Source organism: Magnolia sinica, chromosome 6 (genome assembly GCF_029962835.1).
Source record: "Magnolia sinica isolate HGM2019 chromosome 6, MsV1, whole genome shotgun sequence".
NCBI classification, from domain to species: Eukaryota; Viridiplantae; Streptophyta; class Magnoliopsida; order Magnoliales; family Magnoliaceae; genus Magnolia; species Magnolia sinica.
This window is the reverse complement of record NC_080578.1, coordinates 1,880,887-1,902,253: the sequence shown is the minus strand read 5'-3', so window position 1 is coordinate 1,902,253 and position 21,367 is coordinate 1,880,887. Positions and strand designations below refer to the sequence as shown.

Genomic DNA, 21,367 nt, shown 5'->3' with positions numbered 1-21,367 from the left:
TTTGACCTCAACAATATATATATATATATATATAAAACCATTAGTGTCTTCCATTTGCTTCTGCTTGAACTGCATTTTCTAAGCCGTTGGATCCGTTTTGGCTATAATCGCTACACAACTTAAGGCATGAGGGCTTACAATCATAGCAGAGTGATGGGTTAAACTGAACAAAAGAGGTATAGTGAATCTAATCTAACAACTAAGATTTACCATCTTCAGTCTAGCTGCGGCCATCTTCTTTCCTTTTTCTATACATCACTTTTAATGATGAGTACACAATGGGACGAAGGCGGATTGGGTAAAACCCCGTGGACTGTCAGCCGCCAGCAGAACTTAAAATGATAGAATCCACTGTCAGTAAAATCTTGTTGCAATCTAACTGGGTCACATCATCAACCATTGTATTTAATCACTACATGTAATACAGCAATGCATGAAATCAAGATTTTCCATTTGTGATAAGAAAAGGAGTCGGATTCAAAATGATATAGAAAAGGGATTTCAACCTAATTAATTTCCAAACATACCAAATGGTTTCCCTTTTAAATATATTTTTTCATTGGCTATTTATCTACTTTTGGAGAATTAATAGACCAAAATACCCCCAGTACTTCTTCTTTCCTTAGTTGGATCTATATCTCTTTTTTTCCTTGTTTGTTTTAGGAATTCTCCTTACTTCTCAAACATATTTTCCTTAGATTCACCACAATTTACTCCTACTACATTTTTCAGCATATGTTCACTGCCATTAATTTCTCTGATATATGGGCACTTCTAATAACTTTTATGACTTTAAAAAAGAGTGTTTTTTTTTTTTTTTTGTTCCGACGATCACATTTCTTTGAGATGGAAGCCACTCTTATATGGAAGACATTTTGAATTGATTTTTTTATTTTATTTTATTGTAAAATAACATTTTTTTTAAAGATAAAAGTCACTTTTGGTTGTGGATAGAGAGGAATGGCTATGGTTGTTATTGTGGGGAGAAGTAATTATCAGAAGAGATTTGAGGTGTAGAAAGATGATTGTGGTTGTCACATGGAAGACAATAAATGAAATATAATCTGATTTTTCTAATTTATCGCATTGGTTAAAGTGGTTGTCATATGTTAAGGATCTAGGTTATCATGTGTAAAGGATCTAGGTTATCAAGTGTTAAGGATATGGGTCATCGTTGTCATATGTTAAGAGTCTTGATTGTTATATGTTAAGGGTCTAGGTTGTCATGTGTTAAGGAATAGTGTCGTGAGTGTCATATGTTAAGGATCTAGGTTTTCATAATATAAATGGTTTACATTGTCATTATTAAGGGTTCGTGTCATAGTTGTCATGTGTTAAGGGTCGAGGTTGTCATGTGTCAACATTGACCCTTAACACATAACAACCTAGACCGTTAACACATGACAACCATTACCTAGACTCTTAACACATGACAACCTCAACCCTTAATACATGACAATCACAACCCAAACTACCCTTAACACATAATAACCTTGACCGTTAGCAAATGACAATGCAAACCCTTAACATATGATGATCACGACCCAGATTCTTAACTCATGATAACCTAGACCCTTAACATATGACAACCCAAACCCTTAACATGTAATATCCACTTCAACCAAGGCAATATGTTACAAAATTCAAATTATATCTCATTCATTGTCTTTCACATGACAAGTACAACCATCCCTCTATACCTCAAACCCCTTCTGACAATCACTTTTTCTCTCAACAATAACTATGATCATTACTGTCTATTACAACCAAAAGCGGCTTTTATCTTTAAGAAAATGTTATTCTACAACAAAATAAAATAAAAAATTCATTTAAAATATCTCTCATATATCAATGACTTCTATCTCTAAGAAATGTGGTCATTAGAACAAGAATAATACTCATTTTTATGGTTGTAGAAGTGGTTGGTGGTACCCATGTGTCAGAGAAGTTAACGGTAGTGACTGTACGTTGGAAAATGTAGTCGGAGGGGATGGTGGTGGGTCCTCAGAAGACATGTTCAAAAAGGAAGAAGAAAAGTATAAGAAAAGTAACCATGGGTCCTCAAATGGCCTGCAACCCTACTTAAAGGGTCTTCCGACCGTGTCTCTAGGGCCCACCGTGAGATACATCTCAAATCCATTCTATCTGTTGAAGTCGGAATTTGATGAAAGGCCATGCTTCGAAGAATAATCCACATCCATTGATCATGTGGAGCACACCACATGGAAACAGTTAGCCATGAATGACCACCGTTATCATCTATTGGGTCTTATGGGTCACAGAGAGCTCATATCAACATAAGGTTACTGCCTTCCCAAAAAAATAGTGGGCTACAAAGAGGATGAGTGGATTGAATCTAGCTTCCAATGAACCCACTCACCAAGTATTGATCATAATATACCTCGGGATTGAAGCTACAAAGCTTCTCCGACATTCAAAGGTTTGTATGTTACTAAGTTCTAAAGTCGGGGCATTCTCATCTACAAAAAAGTGATCAAAGGGCCAATGAAGGAATATATATGAAAAAGAAGCTATTTGTTGAGTTTGGCCATACCATGAGGCCATTTTAGTCAAAATCCCATGAAAAAATGGATGGACGGTGTGGATAAAACCCATACATTATGGTGGCCCATCGAAGGCACAACATATCCCGAACTCGGGATAAATGGGGTGGTGACGTAGGGATGAATGTGATGAGGTCGAGCATTGTCTTTCTCAAGAGGATTACTGTCCCGAATCCACGGAACTTCTATGGACTCCTCACAAAGGCTCCTCGAATCCACGAGAAAGAAAGCAAGCAAAATAGAAAATAAATTCTATAAAATTTGAAATTGATTAATGAATTAAATAAACGAGCTCACGACCCTTGAAATAGGGATACCAAGCAATGAGAGAGAAATCAGAAGCAAACTACAACTAAAACTCCTACAATTCACAACTTACTATAAATAGTGAACTGACTATTTATAGACAAGTCGTGAAGTCTACTAGTGCACAAAGTTTTCAGTCAAAAATAGTAAGTGTCCTATTTGGCTTCACCAAGTTATTCTACTAATTATTCTAAGCTCTTTTCGCATTGAGCGCGACTCCTAAAGCTCAACGGATGAAGAGTTATAACCAAACTAAAACTTACTATTTATAGTAAAAATGGAATTAAAATAGGAAAACGACCGTTGATCTAGGGGTATTTCGCAAATCCTGCTTGTGCAACCCGGCATAGCGGGGTTGGGTTGCTAAAGTAGCTTGTTCTACCCCCAAATCATATATTTTATGCCCAATAACTCATTCCGGATTGTGAGAGATGCCCGATCTAAGGTCCGACGGTCAAGATCACTTCTGTCGTCGATCAGGCCTTTTCTGACCCATCTTTGCCATGAAACTGTCCGCAATCCGCTCCACATTAGATGGTACCCAAACCTCATCCCCATGGGACGCAGCATATCAGCACTAGCCCACGACTATACTAGTATGAATCGGAAACATGAGGATACTCTCCAGCCAGAGTTTTCGGTTGAAGAAAGTGGCATCATGGTTCCGTGATCCAAACCGTTCATAGTATGGGCCACACCATCAATAGGTCGACCTATATTAATATTCTTCATCAACATGTCAAAGGCTGAAATGGCCCATAAATCAACCGTTTGATTGGTCCACATTTTTATGAAGCTTTTGATATGCAGTTACATAGAAAATGACGATCTGCGGAAGTTCTTCAAGAAGGATGAGGTCGACCACATATTCCATCTCTTTGAAGGAGACCGAGAGACGGGAAAGATCGAGGAGTCAGCTTTTACTGAGATGGTGGTAAGTTTAAGTTGTCTTCTTTATGTCCCATCCTTAAAGCAAAAAAAACCAAATTGGATGGATGTGAAATCATCTTGGGACAAAACTGCCTTCCAATTAGGCTGTCAATGGGCTGGGCCTGGGGTAGATCTCGGTCAGATTTTGAATTGCTTCGACTGGGCTGTCAGGCGGCCTTATTCAAAATTCTGATTATTTTTTTTTTAAGCCCCAGACCCTGCCAATTGACACCCCTACTTCCAGTATGGTTGATGCTATCAGGTATTTCTATCTTGAAAATGATGCAGTTGGCCCCACTGAACTTAGTAGGGCAAACTTGGGGAATGCTCATCTCTAGATAATGGTTTTTATGTACAGTAATGAAGGTTTCTTCTTCTTCTTCTTCTTCTTCTTTTTATTTTTTATTTTTTTATTTTTTTATTTCTTTATTTTTTATAACACACACCATATGGGCACTCAAGCTAATGGCTACAATTTGAAATGTACTCTGTCTACTACACTGAGCTATGGGTTAATACACACTAACTCAGAAGCCTGCACCTGTTACACTATAACACTCAAAAGAGTAGAGAATAATGAAATAATATGATCAGTCAAACCATTCTGACCGCTGACATCTGGTCCCCTGTTTATCAAATATCATATTCTGCCGGAGTATCAAATAGTTTGGAAATGGTGTTGTGGGACTAAGGGTTCATTTTCCCTCATCCTAACTCGGGATAAATCATGAAGTGGCACCCTCTGAGCCCAGAGCCTGATGATCTAAATCGTCCATATTCTCCTTGCTACCATGAATATTGTGTTTTTATGTTGTCACATTTCATTAATGATCCTAATACTTGATTTCTAAAATAGATTGAAAGCCATTGAAAATTTCCTAGATCTTACCAACTGATATTGAGAGGATCAGAGGATCGGTCATTGATTGAGCTTCATTTCCTCCTGATGATCCGAATTGCTTGCCTCTCACAGAACAGATCATCAGATTACTCAGTTTGTGGGCCTCAATTAATGAGAAGGGATACACTGGAATATGTGTAATGACGGTGGAAAATGAACTTTCAAAATTAAGATTACAATAAGTTAGAAAGTGGAGACTAGATACTCTGGTGGCCGGCATATGACACCTGATATGCAAGCACTTAAAAATTGTATATGTGGCATACATCAACTCAAATTGGATGTGTTAAATTTGGTTGTCACTGAGTTGCAGTTCTAAAATAAATCATATTGGTAAAGAAATCCTAACCTTTAATTCGTAGACAATTGTTAATTGAATTATGATCATAGGATATTTTAATTTCTAGCCATTCAATCAATGTTCACAATGAAAATATGTTGCACTTTTAGACAATCTGGACCGTTGATTAACACCATCAAGGAATTGACTATAATTGCCTAAATGTTTTCCTTTTACCGAAAGCGGGTTCCATGTGGCTTGATGATCAACTTGATGACATAGTTTGTTTGCTCAATCCACGCTGTCTCCTTGTCTCCTTGATCACCCGATTGCTATGCTTATGATGGATTGCAATTCCAAGTCTAGATAGTTGAGATATCATCATTTAGATTTGTGATAGGTAATGTATCAAGAAGCGGTCCGGTTCTACGGCCCAGATCTGATGAGTATACCAGCCACTATTTGCAGTTGCCGACCTTCGTCAATCAACCTGTCTCTGGTACCACTGAAAATATGTTGCACTTTTAGACAATCCATACCGTTGATTAACGTTGTCAAGGAGGAGGGGAATGTTGCGATCGCTTAGAAGCTGCTTATCCAAACTTCTTCTTTTTTTCTTTTCTTTTCTTTTTTTTTTTTTTTTGAGATTTTCTCAGAAATATGTATTTTTCTTATTTTTCTTATATATTTTTACGAATAGGGTAGATATCCCTTTATATAGCCTCCAATCAACAATCAAAACGGTAGGATATTCAATGCCTTAAGAGAAAGATCCCTCATTCCAGTGGTTGTAACATTAATCACCATTAATATTGAAATCCAATGGTAAAAAATTATTAAAAAAGGATAGCAAAATAAATATTATTTATATCATACAATAAAATGCAATTAATGGCTCAATTAACCAACCATTGTGAGGAGTACTCTAGTCTCCACCACGAACGGTCTGGATCAAGAGGGCCTCATGGCCATTGATCCAACACAATCTAATAGCCAAGTAATCAAATAATCATGCCATATGCTTCTTGTTACATATAAGGCAGGGCCCACAATATAAACATTTTAAGTTGAATTACTTGCATTCCATGCATGCAAATTCCATGTAATTTCTAAGTGCATGTGTATCATGCATCATACTTTAGCAGAGAATCAAAGTTTTTTTTTTTTCCTCTTAATATATATACATGACAAGGGTGGTTCGTTTATATAATAAGCTCATTCTGCAGTTATTCACGTGCTTGTAAAATGCTATTTACATCTTGTGTAATAGTTATTATCCACTTATTCACTGGCTTATACACCATTGCCTTTGTGGCCCACCTCATTGTGTGTATGCCATCTAGTGGTGAATTAGGTGAACCCCACCGTGATGATAGGATGCCCTGAAAATCAGATCCGACCATATTGGATTTTTATATTTTATTTGTATTTTTATAAGAAATATATTGCTAAATTATTTCTTGACCTGCCTAATGGACTTGCTGAGGCCTAAGTTGATCTGAACCTGTTACAGTCGAAACAATATAACTGGGTTTTACTTGCATCCAAACAAGAAGTCTAACATTAGGTCCCGAATGAGGACTTAACTTCGACTTTTCTCATCTGAGATTTTTAAGATTTCAACTCAAAGTAACATTCATAATCTGCAAGTAACTTGAACCTTTTGCTTTCTCGTAGGTAGATGTTTTTCACGAGCAAAGAGATCTTACTCATTCCTTGAATGAGAGAGAGGCACTGATGGAGCAGCTACACAAGCTAGTAAATGCAGTCTTCATCGTGATTATAATCATAACGTCTCTGCTAGTGACAGGAGTCACGACTACGAATGTCATAGTTGTCATCACGTCCCAATTACTACTGTTGGGATTCATATTCGGGAACACTAGCAAGACCATGTTTGAATCTATGGTCTTTTTATTCACGCAGAACCCTTTCGACGTCGGTGATCATTGTGTCATTGACGGCATTGAGGTGAGTTTTCTTGTATATCTTGTATGATAGTGCAATTGAAATTTTGATAAAATCTGTGGACATAATACTTTCGTAGGAGATGGTAGACGTGTGAGTGGGTATTCGAATTTTATTTATTTGCATTACCAAATGCATTCTAGGCAAAGTCCAAAAGTTTTTAACTTGAACTTCAATCTTGCATAATCAAATTCAATTGTCTTTCGTTGGCTTGGCTTTGTAATGAACATGGTAATGCAATTTAAAATAATGATTAACTTGTTAACTCAGTTAAGTAAGTCACTATAAGACCAGAAGGTTTGGTGTAAAAGCAAATAGATTGAGTGCATATTTAGCTTGAACTAGGACTGAGTTAACTAAAACAAGTCCTTACCTAGTCGCCTTTTGAGTTTGGGGAGAGCTGAGTTGACTCATCTGAAATTTCGATCTGGTAAATATGAAATTCAAAGCCCATTGGTGCAGAATCGGTTTTCCAAATATTTCAATAGAGCATATTCCATATTTCTATAATCATATTTGAGTGTAATAATATGCGTATTGGATGGTACATAACTCATTGATTGTGTTATGGGGAAATCCGACCTGGACAAGTCAGGTCGATTAGTGAAGGCTCGGAGGTTGGAAGGGAGGCCTCGGAAGGAAAACATCACTCTGGGTCGGGGTAGACCCTTAAGTTACAGTGGTTTGGCTTAACCGAGCTCTCCTTTGATGAATCATGACTCCGGACGGGAATCCTCATCTGAAGACCCACGCCTGTGAATCAACTAAACAGAACTTACCTCCGACTCAGAGGCCGAGGACTAAGGCCCGGAACGGGCACATTCGACAGACTCCGATCCCAATACCTCGACTATGAACCCCAACTACTAGTACTCAGCCGCAAGGTTGGATAGGATGAGTCTGAGTCCGGATGAGGACCGTTTGACCATGAGCTCAGAGTACCAAGCTGGGAAATCAGCCCAAGTATGGACGTGGGCCAAAGATCACGCCCAGTGATACGCCCCATTAAGACACGATGTGATACGCGATCCAAAGATTGTGGAGGATATCTCCACGATTGCAATATCCACTTGATTAAGTAAATCATGCCGAGATTAACGGACACGATCCGCCCGACCCACAGGTATAAATACTAAGGGACTCCATTGCAGCAGGTACGCAATATCTCGCACTCTCTCTCTACATTACGCAACCTAGACCCAGATTCCCTAGCCTGACTAAGGCATCGAAGGGTCCCCTATTTAAGCTAGGGTCTCATTTGCTCAACTTTCTGTGTAGGACCAGGGTCCGTTTCGAGTTCGCAACATTGAGCGGAGGGTGGTCCATATTTTAACGTTAACATTTTTTGGCGTCGTCTGTGGGAAATTTAAATAAAAAGCTAGAAAAATTTACCAGAAATGGAGAGAAGAAAGAAGAAGGTGACATCAGTGGAGCCCGAACCAAGCAGACAACATCAATCATCTTCACTATTGCATACTGAATCAGCTCCACAGGGCCGTCTCAGCAGACACGGGGCCGAGGAGGGAAATACAAAGCATTAAAGAATGAAATCCAAATGCTGAAGGACGAGATTACTCGGATAAAGGTGCAACAAAGTCTGCAGCCACCACCTCTCAATGTGGTGGAGGTGACCCCGGCACCCAAGGAACCACCACAGCAAGTTAGTTCTTGGGTCAGGGTGTCCCAAGATTAGTCAACATGAGCTCCCAATCCTACACAGAATGCTGCATCCCAAAATCGCTCTGTTCGAGTCCTTGATACCACTCGGGGCGCAGGACCATCTTACGTCTCTATAACCTCGGCTCTAACCCCAACTAACCTCCACCATCAACTGGAGAGAAGAAGATGGGGCAGAACGCTTGAGGCGGCAGAGGCTCCCCAGGAAGCAGTGGCAAAGAATCAAAACCCTCGGGAAGTTCAACTTAAGGAACTCCACGACCAGATCAAGACGTTACAACAAAATTAGCAACCTGTGTCCATCCCAACTGCGGTACAGGCAATGATGGAAGAGATCGAGCCTCCCTTCACCTTAAAATCATGAATGAAGTGATGCTACTAAGGTTCAGGATGCCTCTAGTTATCCAGTACTCAGGGTCCGGGAACCCATCAGAACAGGTGGAATCCTACCATTCTTGGATGTAAATCTAGTCAGCCACGGATGCGATGATGTGCAGGGCTTTGTCGATAACTCTCTCAGGGTCTACTTGGAATTGGTATCGGAAACTCAAGCCAAAGTCGATCGGCTCGTTCGCAAAGCTTAGTAGATCATTCCTGACCCAATTCATCTGTAGTAAGAAGAATCGGAAGCCGACGACCCATCTATTCACCCTTAAGCAGGGAAATAAGGAGCCACTTAAGGACTTCATCACCCGCTTCAATGAAGAGGCGCTACTGGTGGATGACTACGATGACAAGATGGCACTCTCAGCCATGTTTCACGGACTTGGGGAAGGGAAGTTCGTCTTCTCAATTAGGAAGAATCCATCGACTACTTTAGCCGAGCTCAGAAATACACCAATGACGAGGAGTTCTTCAACTCTAGCAAAAATGTCCAAGCCACGAAGTAGTCTTCCAAGGGGAAGAAGTTGAGGAAAGAAGAACCGCAGTCGTTGAGTAAGAGGCCAGATGATAGGTATTCCCGTGATCGCCGACTAAGTAGGAGACCTGAGAGCAAGTTCAGCTCGTATACTCCCCTCACCATTTCTCTAGAACAAATCTTTGTAGATATCGGGGACCAGAAACTCCTACACTAGCCGGTTTGCATGAAGGCCGACACAGATTATCGAGATAAGCGCAAATACTGCTGCTTCCATTGGGCCCATAGACACAATACCAGTGACTATGTGGATCTCAAAGATGAAATCGAGACCCTCATCTGCAAGGGTCATTTATGGTGATACACTGAGAAGAGAAGTCAGCTCGGAGGAAAGACCAACCGAACTAGACCACAGAAGAACCTGCAGAGTTCCACACGATCTATGACGGTTCCTCTAAAGGCAGCGACTCGAATAGGGCTCGCAAAGCCTATTCTCGGAGATCGGACTCGAGCATTACGTCCACCTAGCTGAAAGGACAAGGAAAGAACTCCGAGTGAGTCCCTGCAGCTTGACCTTTACAGAAGACGATGCGCGTGGAATCCAACATCCGCATGACAATGCCCTGGTGGTAACTATGACTATAGCTAACCACAAAGTTTACCGCATCTTGGTCGACAATGGAAGTTTGGCCGATATCATCTACTCTGAGGCATTCAAAAGAATGGGGATCGACAGGTCTCGTCTCCGACCTGTGAAGACCCTCTTATACGGCTTTGCCGGAAATAAAGTGATCTCTAAAGGAGTCATCTCCCTCCCTGTAACAGCAGGGGAGGGGTAGCATCAGGTTACACTTTTGGTAGACTTCCTCGTCGTGAACGTACCATCAGTGCATAATGTCATACTGGGCCGACCATCCCTCAACACAATGAGGGTGGTCGTGTCCACTTATCATCTCATGATGAAGTTTCCTGCAGAGGAAGAGTCGGATATCTCCGAGGAGACCAGCAGGAAGCCCAAAGGTGTTATTCTATGGCAGTCAGAAAGGGTTTAGTGAAGCAAGCCCTCACCGTGAATGTCCTCGATCCCAGAGCTGCGGTAGAAGACTCCTCCACTGAGGACTTAATGACCGTCCCACTCGAGGAAGTTGACCCGAGTAGACCTGTTCAGCTCGGATCATCACTGAATTCCAAGCAACGGTCTCAGATTCTCACCTTCTTGCAACAGCACAAGGACATCTTCGCATGGTTGCACGAAGACATGACGTCATCTGTCCCGATGTTACAGTTCAAGGGCTGAATGTGGACCCAGATCATAAGCCGATAAAGCAGAAGAGGAGAGCATCCGACCCTGAGAGGTATTCAACCATACCAGATGAGGTGACAAAGCTCCTTAGTGTCAGGTTTATTAAAGAGGTGCATTACCCAGAATGGAACGCAAACGTGGTCCTCGTAAAGAAAGCAAACAGGAAGTAGCGGGTCTGTGTAGACTATTAGACCTAAACAAGGCCTACCCCAAGGACAGCTTCCTCTTGCCTTGGATCGACCTGCTGGTGGACAGCACGGTCGAACATGAGCGGCTCTCTTTCCTGGATGCCTACTTCGGATATAATCAGATTGCTATGCACCCCTAGACAGGCAGAAGACAATCTTCGTCGCGGACAAAGGTCTCTACTGTTACCGGGTCATGCCTTTTGGCCTGAAGAATGTCGGGATGATATATCAGAGATTAGTGAACCAGATGTTCGCCAAGCAGATCAGTCAGACCATGGAGGTCTATATTGATTACATGCTCGTGAAGAGCGTCAAAGCAACTGACCACATTGCGAACCTCGGAGAGACCTTGTCGGTTCTCTGGAAATACCACATGAAGTTGAATTCTGCTAAGTGTGTCTTTGGAGTCGACTCGAGCAAATTCCTTGGGTTTTAAGTCAACCAGAGAGGCATCGAAGCGAATCCAGACAAGATCAAGGTACTGCTCGACATGAGCTTACCTTGGATGACGAAAGAAATTCAATGCCTCACAGGGCGAGTAGCTGCGCTCGGACGATTCATATCCCGAGCCACTAACAAATGCCTCCCTTTCTTCCAATAGTTGAAGGGTCATAAGAAGGTTGAGTGGACCCCAGAGTGTGAACAAGCGTTCCAGCAGATAAAACAGTATCTAGGTTCGCCACCCCTGCTATCCAAACCTGAAGAGGTTGAGCCCCTGTTCCTATATCTGGCGGTCTCAGCCTCGACCATCAACTCTTTGCTTATCAGAGAGGTGGGGGGAAGGCAACATCCCGTCTACTATGTGAGCAAAGCAATGGTACCCGCAGAGACTAGGTACCCAAGTATAGAAAATTTAGCACTCAGCCTAGTCTTCTCAGCATGGAGGTTGCGCCAGTTTCAGGCACATTCTATTCTTGTCCTAACTGACTCCCCCCTCAAGCAAGTTCTTCAGAACCCCACGAGGTGTCGGGTCAATTAACTAAGTGGGCATTAGAGCTTAGGGAGTTCGACATCCAATATCGCCCCAGAGCTGCAATTAAAGGCTAGGCAGTGGCCGATTTCATAGCAGAGTTCACTTGTCCGAATGCAGAAGTGGTAGACACGGGCATGGAGGCAATCCCCGCTGCCCCACCGGCTCTTCCACTTCTCCAAGACGCAGAGTCGGATAAAGACAATAGATGAACTCTTTATGTGGACGGGTCGTCCAATTCTAAGTGGGCGAAGGCAGGGATTGTCCTGGTTGCGCCTGACTCAACCACCATCCAATACACTATTAGACTCAGCTTCAAGGTCTCCAACAATGAGGTGGAGTATGAGGCCCTGCTAGTGGGACTCAGACTGGCGGCGAGTCTGGGAGTTTAGCTTCTTGAGGTGCGATGCGATTCTTAGCTCGTTGTGAACCACATCTCCACCGAATATGAGACCAAGGAAACAAGGATGGTAGCTTATCTGGGTGAGGCCAGGAAGCTGATAGAGAAGTTTGGAAGCTGTATCATCAATCAAATTCCAGGGATCGAGAACTCTTAGGCCGACGCCCTCGCAAAGCCAGCCTCGGCCACGGAGGGGAAGATTCCAAGGATCGTCCCTGTGGAATTTCTGGATAGCGCAAGTATCGATCGAGCCGATCAGGAAATGGTCAATCCAGTAAAGACCACTCTGAGTTGGATGGACGCGATTTACCAGTACCTCACATCTGGCGAAATCCCCTAAGACAGGTTGGAGGCCTGACGCCTGAAAATCAAGGTTGCATGATACATAGTCATGGACGGAACTTTATATAAAAAAGGGCACTCACAACCCTATCTTAGATGTCTCCGACTCGATGAAGCAGATTACGTAATCCGAGAGGTCCACGAGAAAATCTGCAGAAATCACTCCGGTGGTCGAGCCTTAGCTTTAAAGATACTCCATTAGGGGTTCTTTTGGCCGACCATTCAAGAAGATTGCAAGAGTTATGTCCAGAGGTGCGACAAATGACAGAGGTTCATTGTCGTGCCTAAGCAATTTGCGAAAGAAATAACCCCTATGAGTGGATCGCGGTCGTTCGCTCAGTGGGGGATCAACATCATTGGACCTTTACCTCCAGGGAAGGGATAGGTTAAATTCACTATCGTAGCAGTTGACTACTTCACTAAGTGGGCTGAAGCAGAACCAGTGGCAAAGATTACAGAGCAAAAGGTGACCGACTTCGTTTAGAAAAATATTATCTATCGGTTCGAAATCCCACATACCATTATTTTTTACAATGGGAAGCAATTTGACAACGACAAATTGAGAGGCATGTGTAGGGGGCTCGGCATTTCGAATGCATATTCTTCACCTTGTCATCCATAGTCTAATGGGCAGGTGAAAGCTGTAAATAAGGTCATCAAGCACCACCTTAAAACAAAGTTAGAAGGAGCCAAAGGGAACTGGGCAGAGGAGCTCCCGTTTGTCCTATGGGCCTATAGGATTAAAGCCCAGTCATCTACTAGGGAAACCCCATTTTCACTATCTTACGGTTTGAAAGTAATCGTCCTAGTCGAGATCGGCCTCCCCACAACTTAGGTCAGAATATACCAGGAGAATTAGAATGCTGAGCAGATTACGGCAAGCCTTGACCTGCTCGAAGAAACCAGAGCAGTCGCCAAACTCTGAATCACACCTAGACATCAGCAAAGTAACACGATTCTACAATTCCAGGGTCAAGACGAGGCGGTTTCGGCCAGGTGAGTTGGTCCTTCGCCGCATCTTCCAAAGCACCACGAAGCTTGGAGCGGGGATGCTTGGACCAAACTGGGAAGGGCCTTATTGGGTAGTCAGATCAACAAGGTCGGGCTCTTATCACCTGGAAGATCTCGAAGGGCACACACTCCCTCACCCCTTGAATGCTGAGCACTTGAAAATCTACTATCCATAAAGAAAAGCTACTGGCCATTTAAGGCCCTCAATAAATATACAGTTCAGATCTACTAGCCTTTTAAGGCTCTTAATAAATCACTTTTTCTACATGGTATGCCTATTTAGCTTATCTACTACAAAGAGTCACCTCTCATAAGCAGAGGTGAATTCTACGAATTAATCCCTTAAAGAAGGGGTTGGCTCATTAACCTGTGAAAATCTATAAAACAGTTATGGGTTATCTCCCATGTGCGGAGATGAAGCCCTTAGGTGAACCAGTCCCTTAAAGAAGGAGTCAGCTCATCTTATAATAAAAGTCCACAAAACGACTAAGGGTGGCCTGCCATTCACAGAGAATAAGGGCTGACCTCTCAAGGGGTCGGTTCACTTAAAAGCTTAGCATCTACAAATCATCAATCAGCAATCAACATATAAAATCATGCCCTCGACCAAGGGTCAAATAGTTAAAAAATAATAATCCATCTAAAAATTATCATCCATAAATATCCTATAAAAAAAGATAAGTATCTCATTCCCTCCGAGAAGAGGGACCAGCTACCGAGCTAAGGGGCTGAGTGTTGAGGGCCTTCTTGGCAATAGCTCGGGTGTTCTTGGGCTCCTGCACATTAGTCAAAGCTAGGCCAGCCTCCTCGGCCTCATCCACACCAATAGCATCAAGGTTGATGACGGGGTGGAGCTCTCGGACCTCGGCAAGGCAGGCGTAGAACCAAGTGTTGTAGCCATAAAGATATAGCTTATCCAACTCTTCGGACCTCTCTGTAGATTCCTTGTACTCCACCACAGCTGCAACAACCCGCGAAGACACCGAAGCCTCGAGCTCCCCTCGCTGCTTTTCCAGCTCAACAGTAGCCCAGGCCTCGAGAACAGCCCTCTGCTGAGTCAACCCCTAAACAACTTCTCGCTTCGCCCTCCCGGGTCCTACACGAGTTCCGCATTGTCCACCTCTAGGCGATCGATCGAGGCCTCCATGCACTGAATGACACCCTGCAGACGCATGATTTCAAGATCAGCTACATTCAAGCGAGCTTGGAGTTGGTTGACTTCGCCCTGCAGTGTCAACTCCCTCGCCCGACCCTCGTCCGCTATCCTCTTTAATTCCTCCTGCTTGGTAGTTGAAGCTTCCAAAAGCTTCTCAAGCTCGGCTTTCTCTGCTTCGAGCTTGACCTTCTCTGCCTCGAGCTGATCCATTTCCTTCAGCCTTTCCTTAACCGTGACGAGCATAGGCATCGACTGTAGTAGACCGCGGCGTAATCATTCACAAATGAGGTTAGTTGTGGGAAAGAGTGTTAGAGATGATCGACTTCGGCACATGCTTGGTTGCCCACTCAGTCAACAACACCATCTAGTAGCCAGGGGAAATTTTTTTGGAGGGGTGGGGTCAGCTACTCACCTAACCCCACTGGCCTCGGAGGCTTGACCTGTAGCCTTAGGCGTGGCAGTATACCTAACTAAGGCGTTAGTTCTGTCGGCCAGGAAGTCAACCTCGACAGCAGTGAGGTGGGCAGCAAAGTGAGCATGAGCCTCAAAAGTCTCCCCATGACGGGGGTAATCGGCATCAGGAGTCTCCCCAATGACTTCTCCCCTATCCCATGGGGGCAAGAAGGGATTTGGGGTGGAGACCCGGAGGGATGCCCCTCAAGAGTCGGAGTCGAGATGGTGATGGGCTCGGCTCTAACGGGGGCCTCGGGGGCTGGCACTTCGGTAATAGAGGTTAGAGCTGGGACAAGCACGGCTTCATCCAGGGTAGGCTCGGCAGCAGAGGTCTTCCTCTTCTTTGTCATTACCTTAGTCTTCGACTCGACAGCGAGGACCACGCTCATTGGAGGGCGCAGTATAACCAGCCGCCTCTTCTTTGAGCCACCTGCCTCAATTCCTGCCCAAAAAAAAAAATCAGTCTTAAGCAAAACCTGTAGAAGAATAATCAGACAATTATGACCCTTACCCTGCTTACCCAAAGCAAACGGAGTAGGCGGAAGTCTACAGAAACCAGACGACACTAGGTTCTCCCTGCTGAAAAAAAAAAAAGATTCTCCCTGCTGATAAGTTCAAACCAAATGCACTGGTTTTCGGCAAGCACTCTGGCTCTAGCTACTTGGGCCTTCTAGAGAGGAGAGATATTAGGGGACCCCTTCAGTTGGACTATAAGCAGAGGCAGAGTACAAGTTAGAACACAAAAAGGTGAGTCAGACATACAGAATGCAACACTATATGAAAAGTGCTCAACCTGGGTTGGTGAACTTGGTGGGGACCCGAACCTGCAATTTGCTGATCTCAGATGCAGGTGCCTCCCATTCCCCCAAGGCCCAAAACCATTTCACTTTCCAATCTTTGATGGAAGTGGGAAGCTGGGTTATCGAGCTCGGGATACATGGGGTCTGACTGAGAAGTAATACCAGGATGCATCGGACTTGTCTTACTTAGCCATGTACAGATGTAAGAACTCGTCTGGTGTCAGCCTTTGATTCTTCACCCAGGATCAGATGATGAAAGTGGAGACTAGGATGCGCCAGGCATTCGGGACCAACAGGCTCGGGGCCACTCTCAGGTGTGCGGTAATTTCATGCACAAATGGATGGATGGGGAGTTGAAGCCCGCACTGAAGGGCACTAGTGAATACGTTGATTACCCCTTAGCGGGAGCTCCCACTTAATCCATAGGAGAAGGAGCTCGGATGTGCACTGAGTTCGGGATTTGGTAGTCGGTGCGAATCTGGGCCATCTGGGACTCGACTAGAACCGAGCCCACAGGAACCACTGCCTTTGATCTACCCCCTGATGGGTCGGCCTTAGACCATCTCACGGGGCCTCTAAGTGCCCTCTTCGGTCTCTTGCCTCGGCTCTCGGTCCTCGGACCCACAGTCCTCCCGACTGAGGAGTTTAATGGTATAGCCTCGAAGGGGCCTTCATAGTCCCGGGCCCTGAGTCGGTGGTATCTGGCTCGGAGTCGACCCCCGCTCCTTGAATCTCTTCAACTTTGTTAGAATTGCTTGACATAGAAAAAATTAAGTTAAAACGGTGGAAGACTCACTACGCTGAAGACAATAAACTCCTGTAGGAACTTTCTCTACTCCGGTGGCTTCTTCCAAGCAAAATCCCTTTTCCGACTAACGGAAACCCTTTATTCAACGAGAAAAACCCCTTTCCAGTAGAAAGCAATTCGAAATGGAGCAAAGGGAATGAAAAGAAAAGAAGCAAGAACAAAAAAGAAGGAGAATGTGAATGAGAGCGATGAAGGGTTTTTATAACCCCCCCCCCATCGCTCAATGTCATCATTGCGGATAGCTGTCTCCGAAGCGAAGGCAGCTCGGCACTGAACCCAGGGGACACGTGGAAGGAGGCGATATGCTCGAGTCCGCGGTCCCATGTCCGATCCCCATCAGCATTAAATGCCACTTATGGTGCAGGCAGCTTCTCATCCTTTTATGAACACGTGACATCATTTCCTTTGCCTCGTTGATTATGAATCGTAACCGCCGCCACGCGTCTCTCGTCCAGAGGTCAAGAGTCGAAGGGTTGCAGCTACCGTACTACACACATCCTCTGAAGCGTAATCGTCATAGTGATTGCACTTTAATTATCCAGACCATCATCATGAGTGGAGGCGTAGAGGCGTCTCCTCATTTCCCTAAGCATTTACTCTCCAGGTCCAAAGTCAGACCAAGAAAGTAGGGGACTTCTATTATGGGAAAATCTGACCTAGACAAGTCAGGCCGATTAGTGAAGGCTCGAAAGTTGGAAGGAAGGCCTCGGAAGGAAAACATCACTCTGGGTCAGGGTAGACCCTTAAGTTACAGTGGTTTGGCTGGACCGAACTCTCCCTTGATGAGTCATGACTCTGGGTGGGAATCCTCATTTGAAGGCCCACGGCTGTGAATCAACTGAACAGAACTTACCTCCGACTCAGAGGCCGAGGACTAAGGCCCGGGACGGGCACATTCGACAGACTCCGACCCCAATACCTCGACTATGAACCCTGACTACTAGTACTCAGCCGCAAACTTGGACAGGATGAGTCCGAGTCCAAATGAGGACCGTTTGACCATGAGCTCAGAGTACCGAGCTGGGAAATCAGCCCAAGTATGGATGTAGGCCGAAGATTATGCCCAGTGATACGCCCCATTAAGACACGATGCGATACACGATCCAAAGATTATGGAGGATATCTCCACGATTACAATATCCGCTTGATTGAGTAAATCATGCCGAGATTGACGGACACGATCTGCCCGACCCACAGGTATAAATACAAAGGGACCCCATTGCAGTAGGTACGCAATATCTCGTACCCTCTCTTTACATTACGCAAACTAGACCCAGTTCCCTAGCTTAACTTAGGCATCAGAGGGTCCCCTATTTAAGCTAGGGACTCCTTTGCTCACCTTTCTGTGTAGGACCAGGGTTCGTTTTGAGTTTGCAGCATTGAGCAAAGGGTGGTCCAGATTTTGACCTCAACAATATTCATGACATCCATTCATTTTATTTTATTTTTCAGATCATTTTAGGGAATATTGAGCCCAAAAACCAGGGTAGATCCAAAGCTTAAGTTGACCACACCACAAAAAATAGTGGGGTCAACAAGCCATGTCATTATTCCAACCTTCCTGTGGTGTGGTTCACTTGAGCTTTGGATATGTCTTATTTTTAGACTCGTGCCCTAAAATGATTCGGCAAAATGAATGGACGACACGGAAATAATGCCTGCATCATTGTGGGGCTTATAGAGTTGCGCCATGTTGAGACACTACCTGTCAACTTCATTACGAGTACAAATTTTCTAAGCAAATAATGATTATTTATTTACAGGTAATTACTTGTAATTTTCACAGATCCAACGGGAGTTTATAAAAATACATGCTTTCTGTACTTTTTGCCAAGTTTGTTGTTATAGTTGAGACACAATACTGAAATCTAAAAATTTCAAATGAATTTTGCTGGAAAATACCATCTGCCTTGTTGTTGTTGTTTTTTTTTTCCCTTTTGTTGGCATGCTTACTTCTCATGGAACTATTCTTTAAGTGTCTTGTATAGAAATAACTGAACAACATGGTGTTATCAAAAGAAAACATATGCATACTATTGAAATAGCTTGCTCACTCATTGTTGTTATCCAACCTCCATACCTAGTCCCTTTTGGGCCAAAGCTAGTCTTACGGCTGTTTACATGTATTATCAACAGAATTCCATATTTGGTTACTTCTAGCATTTCCCACTACCAAAATATTTTTGAATTGAAACCTAGCTGTACTGCACTAGTTGCAAATGGTTTTCTGTGTTATCATTATCCAGAAGAACTCAATTTTGGTAGAGCCATCTCCACATTAGACGCGGAAGGATGAAGAATCAAGGGCATTCGGGGCTTTCCATCCACTCACGATGATAATGACTGCCATGTGTTTAATAAATAACACTTATTAGACAATCCATTACATCACCTTTCTTCACTTTCCCATACAAAATGTTTTGACAGTGAACTATTTCTTCTTCCTCACTGTAATGGCCACTAATCAAAGGTGAACATCATCTAGTCCACGTGCAATCCCCAATAGGGGCAGAAAGATGGCCGGTTCCAAATGATAAGTCACCGTGCCATTTCCACTGTAGAGAGATGGCCTTACCATCTTCCGGATCTGCTGGCTTTACCAGCTTCACAGTGTTCATTGATCAATGTATGAAAGCATCAAATTTAGAGTTTTGTTGTATGAAAACACAATCTATGTGCTTCGATTCTTTCTTGCAGCATTGAACTGATTTTGTGCGCAGATGGTGGTGGAAGAGATGGAAGTTTTGACGACAACATTCATCCGTTTTGACAACGAGAGGATTTACTACCCCAATGTGGTGTTACTCACAAAGCCCATCAGCAATTTCAGCAGAAGTTCCGACATGGGTGACATCATTGAATTTTCAGTCGATGTTTCTACTTCATTGGAGATCATCTCTGAAATGAAGGAAAAGATTAAACAGTAAGAACAACTATCCTCTTGGTGGGGAGTCTGGGGAGCGGTTTAATAAGGATGCGGATCAGCTGGTGCTGCCAACATCTCTCCCAGCGGTAGTGTATATATTGTTGTGTTGGGCGCTGTGGGGCCCAATGTGATGTACGTGTTTTATCTCCACACTGTCCATCCATTTCCCCGCCCCCCCCCCCCCCCAAAAAAAAAAAAAGAAAAAGAAAAAAACAAAATAAAACAAAACAGATCCAAAGCTCAAGTGGACCACACCATAGTGATTGAACGCCCACCATTAAAAACTTCTTTGGGGCCACAAAAGTTTTGGATTAGGCTTATATTTGCGTTTTCCCTCCATCCAGGTCTGAGTGACCTTGTCAAAAGGTTCAAATAAATATTATGGCCGGGTTTAGAAAGGTTTCAACAGTGCGTGTACTGATGTCCCACCAACCGTTTGTGGGTTAGCTCGTTAGTACACACCCATGTCAGTACATAGACTCCATGTTAGCCACCCCCATTAGGTATCCATACCAAGACCTCAAGTGTTGAAACGAGGTATCTCCACTCAGTCTGCCAGTTGTAATGTATGTGCCTTACATCCACATTGTCCATCTATTTTGAAAGCTAATTTTAGTGCATGATTCAAAAAATGAGGCAGATCCAAATTTTAGGTGGACCATACCACAGGAAATCGTAGTGATTGAATCCCCATCATTAAAAACTTTGTGAAACAGTAGTGTTTAAATCCCCACCATTGAAAACATCGTGGGGCTCACTGGAATGTTTATTTTCCATCCAACTTGTTGATAAGGTCAAAAAGACCTGAACGAAGAGACTACACAAATATCATCTTGATCCAAAACTTTTGTGGCTCGAGAGAAGTTTTTAATGTTTTATTACCACTGTTTCCTATATTATGGTCCTCTTGAGATTTGGATATGTTTCATTTTTTGGATCATGCCCTAAAATGAGTTTTCAGAACAGATGAACGGGGTGGATATAAGACAAATACATCACAGTGGACCCCACGGCCAAGGATCCCACCCACCTCGGTGGATCCGGAGATCCATCGAAGCCTCACGGAAACTTATTGCCTACCCCCCCTGCCATCAGCCCGGTGGCCGGTGGTCAGTGCTCTGTGGGCCCCACCATGATGTATGTATTTCATCCATTTTTACAGATCATTTTAGTGCTTGATTCCAAAGAATGAAAGGGATATAAACCACACCACAGGAAAACAATAATGATTGGATATCCACCATTAAAATCCTCCTAAGGCCTATTGTACTGTTTATTTGACATCCAATCTGTTGATTAGGTCATACAGACCTAGATGAAGGGAGAAGGGAAAAACAAAGATCAAATTGATCCAAAACTTTTATGGCCCCCCAAAAAGTTTTTAGTGGTCAACGTTCATTCAACACTGTTTCCTGTAATGTGGTCCACTTGAGATTGAGATATACCTAATTTTTTGTCCCATATGCTAAAATGATCTATAAAAATAGATGGACAGCATGGATGAAACACATACATCATGGTGGGG

The 21,367-nt window shown here is 43.5% G+C and overlaps 1 protein-coding gene across 1 annotated transcript; it reads left to right on the top strand.

Moving 5' to 3' along the window:
- The first annotated feature begins 3,481 nt into the window (after positions 1-3,481).
- LOC131249452 (mechanosensitive ion channel protein 10-like) lies at positions 3,482-19,843 on the top strand. Its single transcript, XM_058250263.1, has 4 exons — positions 3,482-3,555; positions 3,681-3,804; positions 6,659-6,952; positions 19,637-19,843. The coding sequence occupies exons 1-4, from the start codon at positions 3,482-3,484 to the stop codon at positions 19,841-19,843; spliced, it is 699 nt and encodes a 232-aa protein (XP_058106246.1).
- The last annotated feature ends 1,524 nt before the right edge of the window (positions 19,844-21,367 follow it).